Source organism: Mchenga conophoros, linkage group LG12 (genome assembly GCF_057382185.1).
Source record: "Mchenga conophoros isolate Kocher_MC1m ecotype Shallow Benthic linkage group LG12, M_conophoros_male_GT1.1, whole genome shotgun sequence".
NCBI lineage: Eukaryota > Metazoa > Chordata > Actinopteri > Cichliformes > Cichlidae > Mchenga > Mchenga conophoros.
The window spans coordinates 31230268-31255239 of record NC_140537.1 but is presented as its reverse complement, the minus strand read 5'-3'; the positions used below and the strand labels follow the sequence as shown (position 1 = coordinate 31255239).

Genomic DNA, 24972 nt, shown 5'->3' with positions numbered 1-24972 from the left:
TGTGAGCTATCCCACAAACCAATTAAACAAAACTAAAGTTTATTATGTCATCGTGGCGTAAGAACTCATCCTTTAAACAAGCAGACAAAGTAATGCATTCATTGAAGTTTGGTTCATGAACATTCATGAGCTGACTTTTACCAACACTCTGTGATTGTGTCTTAGTTCAAAAGGTCCTCACAAAGAAATAAGCACGCTTTCAAGGACAACTGTCTTTCTGAGATTCATATTTTCTGCACAGATCAAAGCCAGATGTCAGCCGATCGGCCACAGTAATTCTCTCAGACACTGTTATATTCACGTTTTGTGAAACTCCTGATTATTTGTCTATTTATCTGCAGACAAGCCACACTGCTGAGAGATGGAAATAATTGATAGGATTTTCGAGGGTAGATGAGTCTCCTGCTGGAGCCAAAGCAATGCAGCCACAAAAGAACAAAAGAATGTGTCTGGGCTTTCCAGCACAGCCAATACAGCTTCACAGTACAGTACAGTAAAAATAGGGAAAAGAAATCTGTGCATGCGTGTCGTATGTGGGCTAAACAAAAATTGGACCACTTTCACGGCTCTGTAAATCCATTGTGTGACACAAAATGGCAGAATCCATTGTGCGAGAAAAAAAGATGGCAAGGTATCATTATCTTCATTAGTTCTTCTTGTTCATGAAGAGCAAACAGTTTTAATTAGTGTAACTCACACCAGATCAACCCTACAGCCAACAGGCGAAGCGAAGCAGCAGCACCGTCTCCGCTGCGTGAAGAATAAGTAACAGATTGTACTTGGCAGACAAAAAATACATTGTTCTTTCCATAGATTTTTAATTTTATTATAACAAAAACCTAATCCCACCTGGCAAGCCTTGGGCTTATATTTAAATGTGGAGGAGTGCACACCTAATAAAAAATTTGAGTGTTGTTGCAGTGTGCCATCATCAGAGCTGGCTGTGTAAATGGAACACAGGTTCAGAACCGGTAGTACTCTTTGCAGAGTTTTGGTTTGACACACACATGCATGAGTCTCTTCTTATTTTACAGCGCAAACCACTGATTGACTCCCAGGCAACCTTCCCATTACATCTTTACACATTTCCCACAGCGAGAAAGGCTGTTTCTGGCAGAAAGCCAAGGGACTGAGAAGAAAACTCAGCGAAAACCGTCCATGAAGCGGTGACAGGTCATAGCTTTGCAGGCTGGTTAGACAGACAAAGGAACAACCCTCGAGGTTCATCAGAGGCAGGTGATGGAATTTCAGCGTAATTGTAATACAAAAGTGCACTATAGGGAGTTTTGCCTTACTTAGTACAATCAAAAAAAAAGTCTAAGTCAAGAACAGCTGCAAGCAATGAGGTGTCTCGTGGCTTTCAGGGGAGCCAAGCTGATTGCTTTGTTTTTATTAGCTGGATACAAACTGCATTTTAATACTTTTTAGGGCTGTCAGCAGTTTCTTGCACAGACACGGGCCTTTTAAGTTTAACGTGAACTTGTGTTACCGGAATCTCACCTGACCTTATAACCAGAACAAGAACAGAGGATCTGTTACAGCTATTTAACCTCCGCAAGGATGCTGCTTTCAGCCTACCAAAGATCCACAATTACCATAACTCAGCTGAAAGAATATCAGCTTTTCCCATGACTCCATGTTCCATGACTCAGAAGACGAGGAGAGGCCTTCCTTTTTTTTCCAGTTGGAGCCTTCCCCACTACTAAACTGAATTGAGGGAAACTGAGCACACCAGATGGTTTTTCACAGTCAGCCCTGTCTGATTGCATAACAAACTGCTGGCGCTCCCGCCAAAGCATTATTGCACTCATATTATTGGGTCCCAAGTGAGAACACGGCTGTGTGTATGTGCATGCGTCTCAATGAGAACAAAAGTTGCTTATAAGGGGTTTCTCAGATTGTGTAACAGCCATTTTTAATTAGCATTCTTCAGGCATCCGATTCCTGACCTTTCTCTGACCTTTTACTGTACCGATGTAGCTTTTACTTCTTTCTATCTTCACCAGAGTATAAATTTGAGAGCTGCCCACAAGAGGAGCAGTGTGATCATATACTGTCAAGTGCAATTTAAAAGAAGCTTTGTCTGTGGATTTTCTTCCATAAGCTTTTATGACTTTGTTTACTGCTGCAGCAGCCCATCGGGTAACTCATCTCTAACGCTCTCTGCCAAGTTTCCTTTCTTCTGTCTCATTTTATCCAGACTGAAAGCTGTGTGTAACCTGTAAACACTTCAAACTATTTCAACACCATATTAATTCAATTCTTTATTTAGATTCACTGCTGCTAAGTAGGCAGTGCAGGTCGCCTCATTGAAAAATTCCATATGAATATAATACATCTGGATTTCAGTCTGTGGATCCTACAGTGTTTCTGAGATTTATTCTTACTGAATCTGGAGGAAGCTTTGGAAATTAGAGGGAAGAAGTGTCCGTGAGGTCTGCTGGTTACTGGAATGAGCCATAGCTGGAGAAGGCAAGTAAACATTTTTCTAACATTAGCTGCTGTTGTTAGGAATGAAGAATTAGGTGAAACCCTGGCAAGGACAACCTCCAAACCTAATCAACATTTCTCATTGACACATTTCCAAAGATTTCAGGCTCTTTAATCATTAAAGAGCGAGGCTAGTGACATTCTACGTTTTTCTTAATATTAAGAAACTCAATGAAAAGACTTAGCTAGAAGTCGCGTAGACAGGCTTCATTCCTACAGTGCTGCAGTTATGTAAAACTATTATTGTAAAACAAATTCTATGCAAAAGTACGATCAGATTTACCATTTTATTTGTACACTGTGCATAGTAAGAAATCCAGACAAGTGCCAGACCACTTGAGATGTGCAATTACTGTGAGGGGCTTGGGAAAAGGCCAAAGATAAAATGAACAAGGCCACTGAGAAAACACTCTGCTAACCGTCACTCTCTGTCAGGATAACCCAGCGCAGTGGTATCCAAAGAACGTTAAATAATGCTGATTGCGAACAAGACCAGATCACAGCGCTAACCCACATTCATAAGTTGTCCTACTTTTTTAGAAGTACTGCTCTCCAGAGTGAATGACATAACAACCGAGGAAACCATGTAAAACTTTTCACCCGGCAATCTTTATTTTCCCCTCAGATGCCTTCATTATATTTTAGGCCTGCGACACAGATGATGTAACAGGCCTGGTATTCAAATATTTCATTTTCCAAACCAGTGGGGAGCTAGAACACAGGTATGCTCCTTGACTTCTGCATTATGTTAGGCTGTTTTCCAAACAAGAACTCAAACATTCATGTTTGGCTGAAAGCCCCACACAGACCGACAGATTCCACCTTCAAAGGCAAGAGAGCTAAAGAGCGTTCATTTGATTTACGGATCCTCGTTATACAGGACTGAGTCAGTCCTTCATTCTTGATGTGTCTGATTTATGTGTGAAAACACTGTCAGAAAGGAGAAAGAATGGACAGAAACCAAGAATTTGAACTTTCATGGAAGAGAATCAGCAAACTGTGATGGCAATTAATTACTTCCTGGCAGATTTACAAACAAATACATACACAGTTTCAGTTTGTGAGCCAAAGCAGCCGTTTTACCTTTCGTCCGTCTTGGCCAGGCAGCCCAGGGGGGCCCGTGACACCAGGTTCTCCCTAAAATGGCAAATGAGGACACATTCAGTTTATCGACATATTTACATGCCTATGTCTGCGGATAATCCAACAGATTTAAGGAAGGAAATGTGATAATGTGTATACTTTTTGTCCTTTTGGGGATTGACCAGGGGACAGTCCAGGATCTCCTTTTTGTCCCTAGAACATAAAAAAGAGAAAGCATTAATTTTTCATGACGAGTACAACATGTTCTAGTCTGCCAGAGCTTTTTATTGCACAAATTTCAACACTGATCCTCACAAGGTGCAGAGAACTTTGAATTTTATTTTTTGGTTTATATAATCAAAGAGTAACAAGTTCATTAAATTGTTGGTGGTTGTATTTACGCAACTGTGCAGTCCATTTATGCCCTCCTGTGACTCAGTTTACATCAAGCTAGGGAGAAGCAATGGGGAGTGACTGTGTACATTCTTCTCCCTTTTCGGGCAGTGGGAATCCTGTCAGTGCGGCCTGGGTCAGCATTCAGTGTTCAATTTTAATAGTGAAAGAACTGCCATGTAATTTGTGCAACCATGTCCAAGTGGAAGCACAGTATAGCATTTCCTGTGTTAGTGGTTATCATAGTGGTAATCAGGTGATGTGATAAAGCACCCAAACGGTACAGCTATAATCAACGAGGTGATTGAAAATGCTGTAACACATTACATTTGACTCCAAGTGTGGAAAGTGTGGAAATAAATCATCCTCTTTTATGACGCACATTGCAGCTTGCAACCAAAGCCTGTTTTCAAAGAAAGTAAACTTCTTATAGCAAATAGCAACAGCACATTAGCATATGAGCATAGATGGAAAGTCATGCATAGTTTTAAAAGAACACTTTTCATTTTTGTACTGGATAATTCCCCCCTTCACAGCATATCGGCCCATTTAAACTTGCATGTTTGTGTCAGTTACCACTTGGCACTGAATAACCTCTTGCAGTTTCTCCAGACTGATTTCTTTATAGTGCCGGGAGCACCACGCATATACAAACACTGTCTTTTCACTCTCCTTGAACTAGATTATCTGAAGGGTTTAAGGGTTGGAAAAAGATGTGGAATTAGTTAATAACTTCTGCAAGCTCAAGACCTTAATAAGCACTTTTACCTTCTGCTGATTTATCCATTTTCTATTCCTTCCTTTTCATTTTTTAAGCCTAATGGTCAGGTACTTACAGTAGCGAGTAAGTGAAAATATTTTTGATTCAATTTATCATAATTACATCTAAATATACTAACAAACAAAAAAACAGCATAGCGTGCTTTCATTTGACTGGCTCGGTTTTTCTAAGTGCAGCGAACGGGGCCAAATCAGACAGTCTGCAGTTTGACGGTTAAGTGCAAATGAGTCAAAATGAACCAGCTCAGGTTTTCTGTTCCAGATAACGCATATTTACTAAATAAGACCTAACAAAAATATAATAGGACTTTTTTTTCTCACAGTTATAGCAGGCCAAACCAAGATATGAGTTTTGGAAAACGCTGTAATTGGATGCATTCAAATGGATTAGGTACGGACGTGAAGTATGGGCAATTTCCGTTTTATTCCAACAAAGTTAAACAAGGAGATCCTTTTATGATAGCAGCCTGACAATTGAAATCAGCTGAAGAGCAGGCTGGTGTCAAGTACATGCAAATGATTGAGACAGAGAAACTTAAAACTGCTGTTCTCTTTTGAAGGGAAACAAATGGCTTTTCAAAGTGGTAGAAGGAGCCAAAAGGATCTGACCTCCGACATGCAAACTAAGTAAAATCCCAAACAAGCATTGGATGACTAGGAAAAAAAAGAAAGAAATGTCCTCAGTTAGAATATGGAGAATGAAGGAAATGTTTTATGCCACATAAAAAGTTTTGCCATTCATTTCATTTCAGTTATATTATACTATCCTGCCTGACTGCAAGTACTTGTATCCCTGAGGGGTTCTCGTTACAGTTTTGCCGAAGGATAATTATACTTTATTCAGCGCTAGCAAGGCCAACTGATGGTCACACCAAATACTCAAAAACACTCAAGTTTCTCATCCGACTAATATAGCACGGTACACTTCAATAGTTGTAAATATCATTTTTTTGTAAAACCTTCTATTTCATTCCAGTATTGTTTATTAGCTATTAACAATGTAATTGTTGGTGCCAAAAGTGTAGCTTGTATAAAAATGAAACAACAGTGCCAATGTTCAATGTGGTGGATGGAAACATGACACCCAGAGCAGAGGAATTAAATAAAAAAGTCTTACTCTTTTAATGTTGTTTTATTAGATAGACTAACATGAATAATCTTCTAGCATAAGTCATGACAGTCACTACTATTTAAAATGTAGATGTACCTTCATTCCAGGCAGTCCAGGACGACCCGGATTTCCATGGGGGCCTGGAGGACCCTAAAAATCAGAGATTCGTGTGATGAAAGAGGACACAGAGGAAATGTAGTCATTAAAGAAGCAGCAAAAGAAAGAAGTCCTACATGTGTGCTATTCACAGATGTGCAGTTCACAATTTCAATGTGTTGTGAGACATGAGGTCCTCTCTGCTTGAGTATGGGTGCCCTGTGCCTGCTTGTCCAGATATGATTGTGATTTTCCTCACCTTTACACTTTTCCGCTGTTTTCTGCAGTCCCACATCATATTGCGTGGTAACTTTGTGCCACAAACTGTAGGAGTATTAAGACCTATCTCTGCCAAATATTTTATCAAATGCGCCATCTCCTACAAAGCAGGGGATGGTAAAGGAAAAAAGAACGAGGATACAAGTTTTATTTTTCAAGTTGAACTTATTAAAAATTCAAGCAGTCTGCAAAAAGAGAATGTTTGGACTTCCACGACTTCCTGAGGCTTTCAAGTGAAGAGTCTTCAGTTCATCTGCACCACACCTTGTGCGGTGGGGATGAAATGCTGAGCATTGGAAAATCTTCTCCAGCAAAGTTGAAAGCAATGAAACATGTTGAAAAGGCCCTGAACGGGAAGCTACTGTAACTTCAACCAGTTCTTTGAGTTGCAAAGAGTTTCCATGAGTTGTGAAGAGACACATTCCCCCCCAAGCTGGAGGTGAAAGTGAGGGATTGAATTACTCTGAGTAAAATAGACAGGGGCCAAAAGGTGTAAGTGTACGGTTGGGTGATCCAGCCAGTTTCTGTCTCTGTTATTTATCGTGCTGTATTATCACACTGTGGAGAGTCCACAGCCTGGACAGTTCCCCTCAAACTGGCCAGACCTCTCCCCAAGCAGACGCTTGCTGCTGGACATATGGAGACACTTAACAGAAGCTCATCTACAGATTTCCTCCTCCTCTTCTAGTCAGACCATTCTGCCTTTCAGCTCAATATGAAAACGTATGGAAGTCATTAGCTTCAGATAGGAAGCAAGGACGAAAGAGAAACTGAGAAAAAGAGAGGTCAGGATAGTGTATTACAAATTACATTCTCACAGTACATAAGGTAAGGAGGCCTAATAATGATGACAAGCTGTTTGGGTGATATCCCAGCAGGGAAAAGAATAATAAGTAGAATGCATACATTTGTCAAAGTGCCTTCACATTATTAATTATTAAAATGAGCCCTGACAAGTGGTCATTTAGAGACCACCAGCACATAACCGCAAGATAATGAATACTAATAAGATATAGAAGCACACAAACACACCTGAGGTCTGCAGATGAAGGGTACCTATGTGCCAGCACTGTGACCAGGTTTATGATGTGGGGCAAGGTTTTTACAGGAGTGGCGCGTGGAGTGCTGCAGTTTTATAGGCCATTAACCCAGAACAGACCTGCTAACGCCTTCTCTGGAGCACAGGGACGGAATTACTAGCTTTTATATGATGCTTATGCAATATAATGTACATTAAAAGATCTTAGCTTATTAATTTTATTGAGTTATGAGCTCGGGTCCTAACTGAGCACTAATTGTTTCCCCAAGATCAGTGGCACGGTCATCAGTACAGCTGGTGTTGTGCAATGACTAATCTGGCCCCAACAACTTAATTTGCAATCATCAAACAGGGTTCTTGTTTCACATTGAAAACAATGGTTTTCAAACAAATTCTATTCAAAGCAAAAAATAAAGAACTGCCAGGTAATATTCAGAGTATGTTTTTTTTGAAAGAAGGAAGTTATAATTTAAGGGGTTTTTGTAACTTCAAAACAATGAAGGTACGTACTACAAGAAAAGGCTTTTGTGTTTCTGTTCAAGGAGTGAAACTATGGAACAAACTGAATATGGAATTAAAGCAATGTCCAAACATAAAACTGTTCAAAAAGAGTTATAAAAATATGATCTTCTCGATCTATAAAGAAAAGGAAAATATTTAAATTAAGTGAATGTCTCTATTTAAAAACAAACAAACAAAAAATTCATGATGTGATATTATAGTAAATAGTATATCAGAAATCTGTTCACTATTTTTATTACAAATTATATCAGTAAGGAAGCTGACTAAATATTCACTGATAATTTATGGGACAGGGGTGGGATTAAATAAGTGTATACTTCTTCCCACTCCCTTTCAACATGTAAATTAATCAGAATGTTTTTTTGTATGTAATTTGTATAGTATATTTTTTTTCTCTCATTTCTTTTCTAAATGTACTTGTATATTGTTCACATGTTGAAATAAATTACCAATCAATCAATCAATCAATCAATCAATGGTGACCGACTGAGCCTGTCTGTGTGGAGTTGGCATTTTCTTGACATGTCTGTAGTTAGGACTGAATTCTCTTGATGTGACACTGGCATATGGTCAGTGTTTCTGTTGATGTTCAGGATCATTTCATTGGTGATCAACAAACTGTTCAGAATGTCAGTGTCTCTTAACTTGAATGTGTGAAAAATAGCAAATGTAATCTAGCTCTTAGTCATGGCTACATACGGAGCATGTACCCTGCATAATCATAGTCGATTTTGTTGTGATTTGGCGCTATATAAATAAAATTGAATTGAATTGAATTAATCAGTTCCATTGCTGACCCTGCAATTTGTGTCAGAATGTATCAAGCATTCTTCAGGCAATTGTGCAAATATTCTCAGTTTCACAATAACCCAGCATTGCATACTGATTATACGCTGGCAGGTCAGTTTGTTTGCACAAAGCCCTCTTTGATCTTCTCTCAAGCCTCACATTCAGTGCCAGGTGATCTTCGGCACCCTGCCAGGTTTACGGCTGTGTCAAGGAACATGGATGTTTTCACGTGTCAAGAGGTGCTTTAAGGTGGTAGCAGCGGTGAGACTGTCTGCTCGGTCAGACATGGCACCTCGATGTCAGAGAGGTAAAGCCTTAATAGTGCAGGGATATTCCAAACGTTGTAAAGTTTATGATGGGAAAAAGAACTACACTTTCCCGGAAATGCTACACTGTTCACATATTTTCTGCAATAGCAGAGCAGCTTCTTTAATATTGTGTCTCCCTGGAACATTTGGTTTATATCTGACCAGAAAGAAGGTGAAATTTGATCTGCAAAAGATTGGATTGCTCTTTTAACTTGAGAAAATACTTTTACACATTCTCTATTTCCCCATGCCTTTTAATTTCCCATAGGTGACCAGCATCTTATACAGCCAACTGAATCTGCAGTTGCTTACATCCTGCCTTTTCCAAATATCTCTTGCATGAAAGATATAACTCTTGAATTAGTGATGAAAATGTTTCAGACAGAAAATTCTTGAAAAATGGACTAACTGTGGCAACTGTATGATAATTCTGTAAATTTAGCCGTACACAGTGTAGAGACTCATTCGTTTAAATTGGATTCTGCTCTGGTGAGTTTGAATTCAACCAAAACAAAGTCACTAGGCTTCCCAGTCACACTTGGCCTTGTTTCCACACTGAGTCATTCGTTTTTCTACTAAACATTGTTGTTTTAAGTTTAAACTTTTTTGACAAATGGGCACAAAATGGGGCCAAAAAAAGCAACTACGTTTTGAATTACATGGAAATGAACACCAAATAAAAAATACAGCAAACGTCAGTTTTAATCCAAATGTTTATAACGGATTTACTAGATCAGAGTCCACTTGTTAGCTTTCTGCAGGTCATGCGTGTAGCCGTTTGGTATTCCCTCTCTAATCGTGTAAACCAGGACGGTTCATGGAAACGTTGAAAAACCTGAACTGCACCCTCGCAATCTGAGTCAGCGTGGCCTATAGTTGGGTCTCGAGAGCTTGATGATGAATGAGCTCTATAGAGGGTATGGAGTACAACTGGAGAGAGCTACTGAGCTCCAGACAGGGTCTTAAATGCCTTTAATAAGATGGGGACAAAGCCCTCTTTCTTCCTTGTTTAAAGAGATTGGGTTCCACAACCCACCCCTGAGGCCCAACTGCAGGGTGCAGTCTCATAGGCTCCAGTAGGTAGCTGATATGCAAAGTCTTTAGATGCACAAGTGCTCTGCAGGTACACTTTAGTGGCAGGTCAACAAAAAGACCAGTATCACACCACTGAAAATGTTTCCTCTTTCATTCTATCCATGGGTGGTGAAGAAGTAGTTCACAGGTCAGAAACTACACAAACACCCATCAATGACAATGTCTTTGAGAGAAATTATAACAATAAACCTTCCCTTAGGACAAATTATGCCCCGGTGTTCTTTCACTTCTTAAATTTCTTCTGAAAACATGAGCTTAAAATAACATCTCCACCTTCTCTATTTGATTCCATCAGTTCTCGAGCTACACTGAGTCTAGAAATTAAAGACATGGCACCAGAAGACTTATACTCATTGGAATACAATAGAACTATTCACTGACATTAACTTAGGACCCATGCCTAATTTAAGTACTGTTAATGTGCTGCAACCTTCATTTTTCTCAGTGTCTATTAAATATCTACATAATGTGATCCATTATATTTTAACCCACATATGTGTAGGTTGTGTTTGCTTGCTCTAAAGCTTTGCAAACGGACCTTGAAAACATAAGGTCAGCTAGATCAAACCCAGAGCCAAAGTGAACTAACAAGTGACTGAAAAATCTTCTGTGATCCACTGAGCGCTTGATCAAAACACTCAAAAGGTCATGCACATCGGTGAACAGCTTGTGGTGTTATCACCCTATCATTAGAGCATTATAGAGATTTGAGCATGAAAGGAACTGTAGAAGAGCCCAGAAGGGGAAGAAAGAAGAATTGTGGGTATTTGTGGTTAAACTTGTCACTGGTTGGATTGACTGGGAAATGCTCACCCGTGGGCCCCTCTTGCCCGGCTTTCCTGGCAACCCTGGAAGTCCTGGAAGACCCTAAAAGCAAAATATAGAAGTTGTCAGTGTCCGAGTGAAATACAGAGGAGGAAATAGAAGCTGCTGCCTTTTTTGTGTTATTTTAAGAGAGTCTTGAATACTCTTGAATAATAAAAGACAGCAAGTTTGGAGTTTTCAAAGTAAAGAAAAACCTTTAAAAGCCACTCAAGCTCAAGAGTCAATTAGTAAAAACATGTTGAGTTTTTTTGTCCCTTGGTGAAGTTAGCTATAAGTTGCAAAGCACTCGGGCACTGAGACGCTGGCAGGCATGAGGATATCTTGTTAGAAACTAATGTCGCACTCTCCCTCAGCAGCCAATGTTATTTCAGCCCAAAACCACTAAAGTGCATACACTGTAACTCTGAGTCATTGCACTGGTTGGGAGGTCGGCGCTGGTTCCAGTCACAGCCGATCACATTAATTATAAGCATCAGCTAGCTTTGAAACAATTTCATACATGGATTAGCAAAGTCCTGAAAGGTCAAACTTAATGAGGGGTCAATCTGAGGAACCTGAGTTTGCTTGAAATGTTAGGATTGTTACTTATTTTCCCATTGTTCAAGCAGTTTAAAGTGGAAAAGAAAAAATAGACCTAAAACAGCCCGAGGCAGTCCTGCTGAAATTGGGCTACTGTAATAATGTCAGATGTATGGAGCACTTTGGTCTGTCTCAGCCAAGACCACAAGCTATAATTATACTATTTCAGCCTCCGTACACTCTGGAAATCCAAATGTCTTTCAACAACTTTTAGATTCTTTAGATTGCAACCATCAGGCTGTCCACACATGATAAGTAGACTCAGCTGTAGTCGCTGCTAGGGTCAGTGCCAAGGCAGTACTGGAGCTCATGTTTTCAGAGAAGTCATTAGATTGAAACATGACTAAAATTTTAGTTGTACGCCTCCACCAACCAGTCAAACTGCAGTTTGCAGAAAGGGGGGAATTTGATAAAGTATCACATTAATTCAATCTGTCAAAAAGCTGATTGGTGTAGAAAGGTAAGCAGCAAATATGACAGTAAGCAGTGCTTCAAGTATAATATCACCGCAAAGAAGCAAAAAATCCTAAAACATGGCAGCACAGAAGGGCCAAACAGTCACCACCAATTTGACCTTCTGAGAACAAAATTACATCATGTAACATTTGTCACCATTAGTGTATGTATCTTAAAAGTGGTGTCAGTGTCACAGGCTGGGTCTCCGACCCAGCACTCTGAGTTTTCTTTGTATTTTTTGGGTTTTCTATGTTTTGGGGTTTTCTATTTATTTCATCACGTATTAGGTCTGTTAAGTTGTGTTGTCATTTCCTGTTTTATTCTGACAATGTCATGTGTTCTTTGTTCATTGTATTTAGCTTTCCTCTCCTGGTCCTGTCATTAGGTTTATGTCTGTCAGCTGTTTTCCCCCATGTGTCGCCACTTCCCCTGATCACCTCATGTCTGTATTTAAGCCTTTTGTTTTCTTCATGCCATTGTCAGTTCGTCTGTTTATTCTCACCAGAGTTACAGTCATAGTCATAGCCTGTTTATTTTCCACCTCGGTCATAGTTATAGTTTTTGGTCTTAGTACCTTTAGTGTTTTGTTTCTTAGTGTTTTGCCAGCTCAGTGTTTTGTTTCTTAGTGTTTTGCCTGTTTGCTTTGGTCTCTTGGTTCATTTCCTGCCGTCATCGCAATAAAGGTTCACTTTTCTGTTAATCATTACTATTCCTCGACAGTCAGCATTCTCCAAAAACCACATAATAATTTATTTAAAAACCCCCAAAACAAAACAAACAATACCAAACAATAATAAACTATCCAAATGTCTCCAACTTCCTCCTAAACATCCAGCTTAGCTCATGGCTAGCAACTGAATCGTTAATTACAACATTAGACAAATATTATGACCCATTCACTCACGTTCCCTAATCGCTATCATATGTTCCTCGATTAAGCGAAATTATTTATCTCTTACACTTGGAGCAGCACATGTCATTAACTCCCCCGGCCACCCTCGCATTCTGTGCCACTCGAGAGAGAGACTGCTGCTGGCGCTGTAGAATTTTTTTCCCCCTCACAATCAATTAATCATTTGACAATTGAATATCCAATCTAATTTATATTCCGTTATATAATTAGAATATTAATTGATAGCCATTCTTAATGTGCTCCCAGGGTGACAGATACTGCCATTCCATCAGATAGCGCTGTCATACCAGAGTGAAACCCTTGCCATCAGTGCGCTGATGAGGCAATAGCAGACTTCAAGAGTTATACTACTGTTATATTTTAGAGAGACAAAGTCTACATATTTAGGTCGGAGGAGTGTAGATGACAAGTTTTCCAGCCAGGAGATCCGACTCTGTTATCAATCCAGGGCTTTGTTTTCATTAGCCGATTAATTTCGTTTGCACTTAATTTTTTTATTTTGCTTACAACCACTGGTTTGGTTAGGCATCAAGAACTTTTCGTTAGATCGATGGATGGATGTCTTTACCTGAGAATATTACACGATGAAATAAATTATGATATTATTGTATACATCGGTGTTGAAATAATTTCATACAGGGTAACATGAAAAAAAGATCACTTATCTAACTGAAACACTGAACTTTACAATGACATCGGTATTCTCTGTATTGTCTATTTTTTTCTGAAATATATGTATATTTATCTGATTCATGTGAACAAACAATATGTATCTCAATGCTCCAAAAGCTTCAAGATCCAAATAGACTCTGGTTCTTCAAAATTAAAACCTTCTTTTATCATCTAATCATCACTTCAGATTAGATTTATACTTTATATTTGAGCCTATCATAACCACATTTTCAAAACAAAGTTCGTGAAACTCTTGTGAGCAGCCCACTTACGTCAGCTGTATCCCAGCAGAGTGGCATCAGAATTTAAAAATAATAATAAATGGCACATAAGATAAGTTAAATTGGACTATAAGCCAAACTCAGCAACTTGTTCAGACAACATAACTAGTAAGAAACACAACAATACAATTGTATTTATTATTGCCCTGTATGCAAGTGTAACATTTATATTATATTATAAGGCCTTCAAATATTTAGTCCCAATAGGTAACTGGGCACAAGTGCTTTATCCCTTTTTACCTTTGACCCTGCTTTAAAAGTATTCGTTCTCTGAGCAGTCCCACTCCCTCCCAAAGGAATCTAACACCTCACTTCCACCAAGACAAACACTGACTGGCAAATGCCGACTGTGAACCTGACTGTTTTCACCATAGCTTTGAAAATAAAAATGAGGTTTGAAAATTATTAGCACTGCTTGCAAGTACTTTATCAAAGTCATGAAATAAAACGATTTAGTGGATTTTTAAAAACTCCCCATCATTAACACAACCAGCACTTCTACAATCAGAACAGTACACGCTGGGTCACTGCCTGATTCACAAAACCACACAATAAAGAGCAGCATCAGTTTTTACATCAGAGCAGGTCTGGAGATCACAGAGTGAACCAGCAAATAAGCCATTATTGAAGCAACAACCTGTTGAACTTATGTGTCACTGTGGTTCAACAAAGGGTTAATAGACTAAGCTAAAATATAACAATACAAAGATAAAAAATAATGCTTGAATTCAAACACAGCAACACCAGAAATGTACTCATCTAATCGTTTTACAGTTATTTCAACACAGACATTCACGGATTTCAGCAAAATGTTTGTGTTGTGTTTGTTTAGAGCTGACACACTTACCGGCGGTCCTGGTTCGCCCTTTAGTCCAGGTGATCCAGCGAGTGCAGAGAATTGGGTCGGTTCCAGGTCAAATGTTTGAAAGCCATCTGTTGCAGCTGGAGTGACTGGAGTGAGCGAGGTGGGCTTGACATCCAGCACGCTGGTCACCTTTGGCTCGGGTTTCTTTGGAGCTACTGTGGTTAGCTGCTTTTTATTATAAAAGTAGGCGTTTGAAGGAGACCCCTGCGTGGAAGCAGCTGTACTTTGGAGAGCCGGCTTCATCTCTGATGATCTGGTAAAAACAGGTAAGTGTATACTTTTTCCAGAAGGTTGCGGTGAGTTGGTATCTGCCTGCTTTGTGTTTTTTATGGCGTGTGAGGTTGGTTTGGGGTTCGGTGGAGTCATGTTGATCCCAGGAGATGTTGTAACAGACTGAGTTGGAAATCTAGATGGGCTTTCAAGCCCTGGGTGAACTGTTGGAGAAACGGACACAGCACCAGGTTTTGGAGTACTCATTGCCATATACACAGACATCACGGAGTTGGTTGAAGGAAGAACTGTAGTCCTCATGTTTTCCTCAGTGAAGGCCAAATTAGGTGTCCGAGCCTTTTTGGATATCTCCGTCAAAGAGAGAGGAGTTATGTGAGTGACAGTAACGTTTGGGTCTGTGGAAAATAGAGGTAGCAGTGGTGGAAATACAGGCCGATAAGTGTCAGCTTCTCTGCATTGTTTCTTAATGTAATCACAATAGTTATGAGCTGCCTCGGCTGAGGGATAAATGTCAAACTGACAGATGGCACCTTCAAATGGCACCGAGCTGTGGTCCATTCTGCCCAGCAGGAAGGAGCCCTCTGGATCCAGAGTCTCCTGTTTTCTAGAATGCAAATCTGCATGTATGCTTTTCTTACCACAAGATGTGTGTAAGAACACTTGTTGGCCTCGAATATCCAAAGCCAGACTGTGCCACTGGCCATTGTAGACATCGTAGTCAAAACTTACAGAGCTCTGCTGTCCTACGTGTACAAGGATCTTCCCTGGTACAAACTGCACTCCGAGCTGAACTTTTCTTTTCTTTGACAGAGCTGAGAAAAGGAAAGCGTTGTTGATGCGATGAACAGATAGGCTAAGGATAAGGGAGAGATTGGAGGGGTTGTAAGAAGAGGGTATAACAGTGTGCAGAGGTGCCTGGATGCGTGCCCTCTCAGTGAGGATAACGCCTGACTTGAAGGGGATGATGCCATGATGGATGGATCGAGAGCTTGAAGATGAGGAGCTGCCAGTCCTTCGCCCAGTAAGTCCAAGCTGCTGCAAGACATCTACATCTTTAAGGAAACAAGAAAGAAACATTAGCGGACAGCTAATTCTGTGTGCAATTAATAAGCTAATTAAATTTACACAAGAATCTGATTATTAGCATCCTACTCAAATGCAATCTGTATTCAAGTAAAAACAAAAGTGCAATAATATAAATGATCATCTATTAAGATGTGAATTCCCGTCATGGCATCGTAAGTTTAAAGTCCAACTAATGGAAAAACCTGAGGCAAAGACAATTTTAAAAGACTGCATAAAATTTCCAATATATGGTCACACTTCCATATTTGCTTTTGGGGATTGCTGGAAATTGTGTGATCGTTACATCAGGCTTAATTGGAACAATTTCAGGGTAAGGAGGCTGAACGAGTCCCTGGAAAGGAAAGTGGTGGGTTTTTAAGAGGTGCATTAGAAACGGAAATGCTATCTCGCTTTATCTGGAAATGTCTGCTGATTAAAGATGATCGCTCTGACAGGGGCCCAAGCTCATGAAAACACACTGCTGTATTTTCTGCGGGTTTTAATTGCTACTTGCTTCTCAAGGGAGGAAAATGTGGGTAACAGTGATCCATTACAGCACTGTGTATTCTGTATATTGCACCTAATTGGATCCACACCTTTGTGCTAAAGTTTAATTAAATCCACATTTCATTGTAGCAAGAGACGGGTGCTTTTTTTCTAAAGAACTCTTTGCGATAAACGTACACTCTTGGGAAAGTGTCCCATTTCTCTTGTGACCAGGAGGCAGAGCTACCAACCTTCCGATTACTAGATGACCTCATCTACTGATCGGAAGGTTGGTGGTTCAATCGATGGCTGCTCCTGTCTGCATCCCAAATATCCCTGGGCAAGAAACTAACGCCAATGTATTGGAGTGTTAGAAGACTGTGTTAGATGTGTGAATGATGCAACCAGTACAAAGCACTTTGAGTGCTCAAGTAGAAAAGCGCTACATAAAAACCAGTCCATTTACCACCTATTAGAATAGAATATCGAGTCAGGAACATTCTTTCAATGAACCAATACCATTATAACCTATATTTAACCAAAATTTAAATAGAGAAAAAGCTGAAATATTATACATTTAGTAACACTGCTTGTCCCAAACCACAAACCGAGACCCATTAAAGTAACAGCATCAAGGTTGTCTCAGTTATTTATTCTTTTAACTTCGATGTTGCATTTGAAAAAATAACATTTACTCATCTTTAGAAGTCAAACATCAAGCACATCGTTACTTCGGGCAGTCAGGTCAAGACATTAAAGTCAGCTCACAATCTCAGCACATCAACGGGTCTCTTATCATTAGTTCTTCCTCCCCATTATCATCAAGTGCTTGTTTATATGATCAGACCCTAATACTGCAGGATCTTTATGATATAAACCAGCGTGTGATGAACAAAACTGAGTAGATTTGGATCTCAATACCCACATTATAGCTCAGCTCACACCATTCTACACATTAAACTGGCAAATCTCAGCTACACTATTTAAACTATGTCAATCCCAACTTACCTGTTTCATGCCAGGCCTGACTTCATGGATTAGCCTTTTCTTTTGACTATAAATATAATGGACTGAACTCTTCAAATCAAAACAGACTCACTTCACATTATTATATTATTTTCTATTATTAGCCATAAATTTAGGTAATCAGTGATTCTAAATATAGGTTTTTTTTTTCTGTTTAAATTAGTAGGGCTGAAAAATCTCAAACCAATCAGCGCATGCTAAATATATATTATGTATTAATCTTCTCTGTACGTTTCCCCATCTTCTTAGACTAAAAGCTCACATAGAAATTGTAAATACCCATTCTTTTTCACTTAGCAAATATAAAGCGCTAAGTGATCAATTCTGGCTCAGCAGAAGAAAAACAAGTATAGACACGAGTCCCGCTAGGAGGTGGGAAATCCAGCTCAGTATGTGCAGGCAGCGGGAGGTCAGCTCGACTGAAAAATTCACACATGGAAAAGACACATCAAACAGTAAGTGAAACAAGAACAAAAGCCTTCTTCAGTCAAATTTCTTATATAGAACTGATTTGAATTGTTAATATGGTATGAGGAAAGCAAAATTGTTCTTTCATTGTGTGATGTACTTTCAGGGCTTACACTGCATATTTAAATCTAAGCGGGTAGGCGGGCTGCCTCTGGCTTTTTGTGGCCTCCTGATGAGCTGAAAAAATAATAACTGAGAACTGAGTCTGACACATCCTGGAGACACGCATAGTTAAAGTACAAGTGTATCAGACAACAAAAACTTTTCACAGAAAGCAGGGGAAGATTAATACGTTTCCACTATTAGTATGCTGCTAATGTAGATTCTGTATTTTCTGCAACAGCTTGACAGCAAAAATATTCTAGCAGAGACAAAAAATGTCTATTTTATAGATACCATCAAGAAAAGCAACAACACTGAATAACAAATCATGTCTCTTTACATTTATGTGATGTGATCAAAAAGTTCTGAGAACAGGTACGTAAAAATCCTTACATTATTTCAATTTAGACAATCTCCAGCTCAAGGTCATCTTCTCTGCCATCACCAGATGGTTTTCACCACGACTGCTATTTTTAGATCATTCTCAGGAAGTGGTGCTCTGACCACTTATACTGTGTGCTGTACATTTTCACCAAAGACCTAAAGCCTGCATTGAGAGGCAACATCAACTTCTGTTTAAACCTTACCTAAATTTCACATGACTATTGTTTGTGATGAGATCTGGGTCTCCAGCTACGAGCAGTTTTCCATTGAAGAGTCCACAGTTTCCAAGCCCAGAGGTAGCGTGTCATATGTGAAATGTTCTGCATTTCTCTCAACATTTTTCAGTTTACGCACAGAAAATTAATTCCTCGGGGTGAGAGTGTCAACAGGGAGTGCTACAGTAACATCCTGAGGCATCCGAGGGAGCGTTTATAGGAAACCGTCCTAATTGTGACACATGCCAGTGTAGCATCTGGCGCCTGCTCAGAGCACTTTGAAAACGGAGGAGTTTTTTCGTGACATAAACAATCTTTGCTCAAGTCCTCAACCACTCACCAGATTTCCCTTCATGGATCTTTGTCCATTTTCTAAAAATAACAGTCAGGCTAGTGGTTTGCCATTTCGACACACTGGAGGAGATCCATTGGGGGTTGGAGCCTATCCCAGCTGTCATCGCGTGACAGACAGGATACACTGCACAGGCTGTACGGAAACAGACAACCATTCATATTCATACTTATAGCCAGTTTAGAATTTCTAATTACCTAACCCACACATGTCTTTGGACAGTGGGAAGAGGCCGGAATACCTGGAGAACCCATGCAAGCTTTGAAAACTCCTCACAGAAAGGCTCTTTCTGGCTGGTGGCTAAACACAGCAGTCACTAAAAACTGTCCATGTGTGCAAGAGAAGATGTCTTTTGATGTGAGAATTACCAAACACAAATATGGTAAGACAGTTCTCAGAACCTTTTGGTCAAAACTTGTAGGATGACTACAAAAAAAACAAAAACCATAGCTTGTTTTTGAAGAACCAGAACGTCAGTGACGTAGTAGCTCAACATGCTTACAATCCATCACAGTTCACAGGTCATTGTTCAGAAATTGACGCATGTGACCACGACCACAACCTTGGGTACAGTTTTGGTGAATACGTGCAAGACGATTTGTGGAAGTCTCACTAAAATCTGATGCTTAGTAAGAGAAAAAGTGATCCTTGCAAAAATGGTAAAGTATCCTTAAAGACAAATATGTCTATTGCCATGCAGTACTATAAGAGGACTAATTTGTGCGTGAATGGTCAGATGGGCATGGATGCCTCGTTAACGCATGAGGCCAACAATCCTTTTGGTCATATGAGCTAAAAATTAATGTGTTTTAAGAACTTCAAGTACAAGAAGGGTTTTGTTTTCACTAAATTTCTCATCTGAGAGAAGCTTGTTGGCCTTTGATGAGGCACAATAATCCATCTACTGGGCAGTGTATATTACCAGTGGTTTAGCTGGCCATGGCTAAACTTTTACTATTCCATATTAAAAACTGTGGGAGGTTCTGCACCCAGAATGTATGCTTTTTTATTTACTATCATGATTATTATTGAAAACAGTCTTAGGCTTCTTTCCTAACTGACTTCATAACAGAAGTACATGTAGTTGCTCAGTCAGTTTCACTAAGGTTTGCTGGTTCAGTGTCTGGCACTGACAGATTGGCTGTCATCTAGAAGATGGTTGGTATTACATCAACACATACATAACGAACTCCCATATCTACTCTGGGATTACTGCACTCTGGCTGACCTCAATCGGGAACACTTCTGAAAAAAACACACAGGCTGCTGATATATGTGTAACTGTAGGAACTAAACTTCAAGGCCTGTGCACACTGACAGTGAAGATTTCTTCTGGTGTTTGATGTCAAAATGTAGAAAACAATGCAGACTAAAAGCTGTAGAATAACAAAATCTGGACTGTGAAGTACAGGCAACAACATCCAAACACGCATAGACATTTCATATCTGCAGGACTGCTCCATGTGATCTATTTGCAAATGATCCAAACAATCTGCCGGGTTGTGTAACAGCAAAACTATTTTTCTATTTTAGCCTTTTGCAAGCACAAAATTGTGCTTTGTTAGGATCTGACAGTGTGCAAATTAACACATATAAAATACTAGGTCTCTAGACACTCAGTCATCACAGGAGGGAAATATCATCTGATGCATGCAGAGTTTCAGATAAAACTGCCAGAAACTGCTATCAGGGAACACAGTGGCTTACGTTATCAAATGACATCGAGAAACTGGGAAGAGTGCCGATTGAATAAAAATCTGGCGGATTTTTGATTGACAGCAGACTCAGACAACAAGCTGATAATGGCCTCTCAGATGTGTAACAGCAAGCTAACTGCAGCAGACATCGATGCACAGCTGAGTGTGAGTCACAATATGAAAGTGCGAAAGTACTTCAAGCAGACAAGACTCTGCAAAGTGTGGCTGATAGGTCAGGTAACACTTTAATTAAGTTATCAAAGAGGGGGCATGAGGTTTGCTGAGCTTTAGAGGCTTAGAAACAAAAAAATGAACTCCTGCAGAATGAAAGAGGTCCACAGGTTCATCTTTTTTCCAACAAAATAAATGTCTGAACCACATCTGATTGCACATTATTAGAATACCTGTTTTTGTGTGCGACATTTGAGTTACCAGTTCAGTTTTCGCTGTAACAGAGACGTTAGCAATGAAACCAAACCACTTTAAAATTGGTTTAGTAAAGTCAGCAAGTTATAAGTATTTAAACCTCCTGCTTCTATGAACATATATTAGAAGATGTGGCTGTCCCACATTCGACCACAACTTAATATGGTTTCCAGCGAAGAGTAAACACAATGAATCAGTCTGTGTAGTTGGCAGACTGCACTGCTCATAAAGGTAAAGCTGAGCAGGATTTATGCTATTCACAAATAAACAGTGGTAAACTGACAAATGTTTGCAAGTCCATGTTAGGGCCACATACTTACCCAGCCTTCTACAGCTCATTAGTTTATTTCAATTTTCTTTTTCTCAGTGGTTTTAAGGCATATTTGTGACACCACATGCTCAGAAATACATTGAATGAAAATGTATAACAGACATTTACCCACCTTTGCTTTAAAGTTTCTTACCTTGTGCTTGTGTTAGCCTTAGAGAGCAGGTACAACAGAGTAAAGTCCAAAGAATCAGAACTCTCCTAAATACAAAGACAAAAGGAAACATGTCAGATGTTAGAGGTTTGTGTAATTTTTGTGCTTTACAATTAACTCAGCTTTCAGGTGCACTTCAATCACATTTCATAAAAAAAACTTATAAATTCCTTAAAAATGTCATCTGAGCCCTTAATGTATCTCTTTCACATTCTTGCTTAGTCCAATTTAATGCAAAATGTTATGTGAAATAATTTGCAGGATACATTACCAGTTTAAGTAAGCAAAGTGACATACTAAGTTAGCTGGAGAGCCATCTGGCACAGTCATGTTAGGTGCTGCTGCAGCATCAGCAGCAGCAGCCCTTGCTTTTTCAAACAGTCTAACATCTGCTTCAAGAGAGCAAGCTCTGGCTTATCTTGCTGCCTGACCAGATAAGCTACTGCCCAGCAGAGGCAGGTAAGTGCTCCCATAAGGCCACCTCTGACAATCTTTAAAAAAGATGCACCACATCACCTTAAAACCCACAATGCCAAGCGAAAGATAGACAAATGCTTTGGGGAAAAAAAGTGTTTCACATGTCAGTGTTTTATCGCTAACATCTGACTTTTATCTGAGGCAAACTGCAGCCTAGCCGAGCACTTTTGGACTGTGGGTTTTAAAAGGGGTTTCATCTAAACCCAGCAGTGAGAAAAAGCTGCTTTTCTCAGCCTACACAGGGACGTGTAATCATTCAACTAGATTTAGATCAATTCTGTTTTCACAGGCCAACAGTGCCACTTAATATCCAACATCAAGCAGCACACGGCAAATTTTACACCATTGATTTTTCTGTGACATTTATATGTCAAGACAAGTGATAAAAGAGATGCTGATTACTCATATGGAGCTGCTCTAAAGGTGCTGAATTATCTCAAATGGGTGTGAATTTCAGCTGTCTCTATGATAATATCAGGTTTTCACGCATCACATCATTTGGGCTTTAAATGCAGCAGACGAATCTGGGTGAATGTGGTACAAGTGCTGCTTGAAGTGGCACACACTTAGTGACAAGTGCTATAATTAAAGCATTTTCAGGAATTCTTACATTTGCGGTTCTTCTCCAAAGAGCCACAAAACCACTGGTCAGCCACTGGCACAATGAATGCTGGTTTGAGCTTCAGAAAGTTTTAGTCCTTCCACCTTCACTGTAATCTCGCTAAACTGACAGCAGCAGCAGAAACTGTATGTGCCACTTGTGACCAAGCCTCCTGTATGTCCTGCAGATTTTATGTGATGCAACATCTGGACTTTTATAGGACATCTCCTCCCATTGTGTCAGCCAGGCCAACCAGCTGAGTAAGATGCACAGCAGGGAGGAGAGAAAAGGAGTAGGAGGAAGAGGAGGAGTGTCTCCTCCTCTCATACATTTCCCTTAAATCAGTCCCAGATCGTTTGGCAGCTCATTCAGATACAAGCTGCAAAGGCAGAACTTGTAGAACAGCACAGCAGACTACACTGGCTTTCACTGAACTGATGTTAAGAGCAGAGAAAATAGTTTCCACATGCTTATCTCTGCAAGCCATTAATTACACCACCTGTTCTGCACGATTTCTCAAACAAATACCTCTAAAAGCTCAAGTCATTTGTCTTAGTAACCCAAGAAATGCTGTCACAAGTTTTTTCAAACAACTACTGTAAAACATACTGCTTGTATCAGTGCTGCTAGACATCAACATCTTTCTCGAAAGGACATGGATTCGGGGGAACCCGAAAAAAAAAAGAAATCCCTCTTTAATTCAGAAAAGTGAGAAAGAAAAGTGCTCATTTATGCACTTCTGAATATGTCGACTCACCCCCCGACTCCAGTGGTTTTCAGTTTGGAGTACGGGGCATTATCCGGCTCCATAGCGGTTACTTCATTCTTTCTTGGGAGTTTTTTCTACAGTCCAGAGGAGGCAGATAAAGTTTTTCCATCCCAGGTGTTCCTTGAAGAGTCGCGCGTAGAGTAAAAAAGTGCAAGACAGCAAAAATAAAACAGTGAAACGATGCGGGATTAACCAGCAGTGAAAAAGCTTCTTTTTGCCATTGTCTTGCCTCTAATTCTTTGAGTCTCCTTCCAGAAGATAACAGCAATGTGATTTTTTTAAGGAAAAGAAAAGACGCTCCACAGAGCTTCACCTGTGCGCTTCCGATATTTCTTTCCGTCTTTCCGTTAGAGTCTCGTCCAGCTTTCCCGGGGAATCAATGCAGGACAAGATGTAGAAGCCCAGCGGTGTGTGTATGTGTGTGTCGACTTCCCAAAATGAAAGTTTATTGTGGACTGAGGGAAATCTTGAGAAGCGGGAGAGGGGGGACAACACCTCCCTCTGTCGCCCTCAGCTGAAATCCAAGGGAAGCAAATCTGGAGCTACACGCGGTTTTCAGGCGCTCCTTCAGCAAAAGGTGTGTCATTTCAGAAAGCAGCAGCCTGTCAGTGTGCACGTGTGTCTGTGTACTGCCGATCAAATCACTGAAAATCGTGTAGTTTTCGGGATGTGCTAGAAACAATCACATCTGCAGCATCTGCTGGGCCACAGCAACCATTTTAGAAACAGATGGTCAGCCCTCTGTAGAAATATGGTGACCAGACATAAAAACAAAGCTCTAAAACAGATCCTGCTTGTTAGTTTTGGCTTTGATCAGTTAAGGATAATTGATGATTGAGATGTTTCCACTTATGACGTGGATAATGGTGCTCACTGTCATATCTTGCTGGAGTTAAAGGAGCGTTGTAAATGTTAATAATAAAGGTTAATTCATTCTGATCTAAGCACTGTTTTACTTAGCGAAAAGATTCTGTGGGTTTATTATCAGAAAGATTTGATTAGTAAAGGGGTTTTTTTAGCACCTGGAAGCTCCAGTTATACTCACCATGCTCCTACAACATCAGTTTGCCACAAATCTGCTAAGAGTACAGGGATATAAAGCAACTAACAACCTGGAGTATTTTTGTTTAGAAATCTAACTAATCACATAGCATCCACAACAAGTCAGCTGCATGCTAAAGGTGGTGGATGTGCATTCACCCCTCCAGAACTTGATCTACTTCTAAACTGTTTTTGCAGTTTTGGCATAGCGACCTCACCGCTTTACTACTTCATGGCAACTGTGGGGCTGAGAAATGAAGAACAAGCAGAAGTTCAACTACTGCACTTCCTCTTGTGGTTAAGGTTGGCTCAGCAATCTCCACAGATTCTCATGTTAAAATGTCCAACTTTATAGCAGAATTGTCTCTGTAGGTAGTTTCTACCAGATGTGCAGGGTGTGGCCATGTTATAAGTGTGCCAACACAGGCACACAGGTTTTGATCTCACAAATGACAATGTTTGCTATCAGTGAATTTCAGTTTTTTATTAGTCTGTTACTGTTAGCCTACTAAATAGCAAACATCTGTGCAACTTACTAGTCGTGCTTTCAAGCATTTAGTGATAACCCAGAACT

General features: G+C 39.9%; 1 protein-coding gene across 1 annotated transcript in view; it reads right to left on the bottom strand.

Moving 5' to 3' along the window:
• col27a1b (collagen, type XXVII, alpha 1b) overlaps positions 1-23812 on the bottom strand; it is a 67294-nt gene extending 43482 nt beyond the window's left edge. The window contains exons 1-8 of the mRNA XM_085295256.1: positions 23671-23812; positions 23346-23477; positions 21493-21557; positions 14559-15859; positions 10799-10852; positions 5954-6007; positions 3733-3786; positions 3574-3627 (exon numbers count right to left, since the gene is read on the bottom strand). Of these exons, the coding sequence (XP_085151382.1) occupies positions 3574-3627; positions 3733-3786; positions 5954-6007; positions 10799-10852; positions 14559-15859; positions 21493-21557; positions 23346-23398 (1635 nt within the window). The 5' untranslated portion in view covers positions 23399-23477; positions 23671-23812. The remainder of the gene's footprint in view (positions 1-3573; positions 3628-3732; positions 3787-5953; positions 6008-10798; positions 10853-14558; positions 15860-21492; positions 21558-23345; positions 23478-23670) is intronic.
• Positions 23813-24972: the final 1160 nt, after the last annotated feature.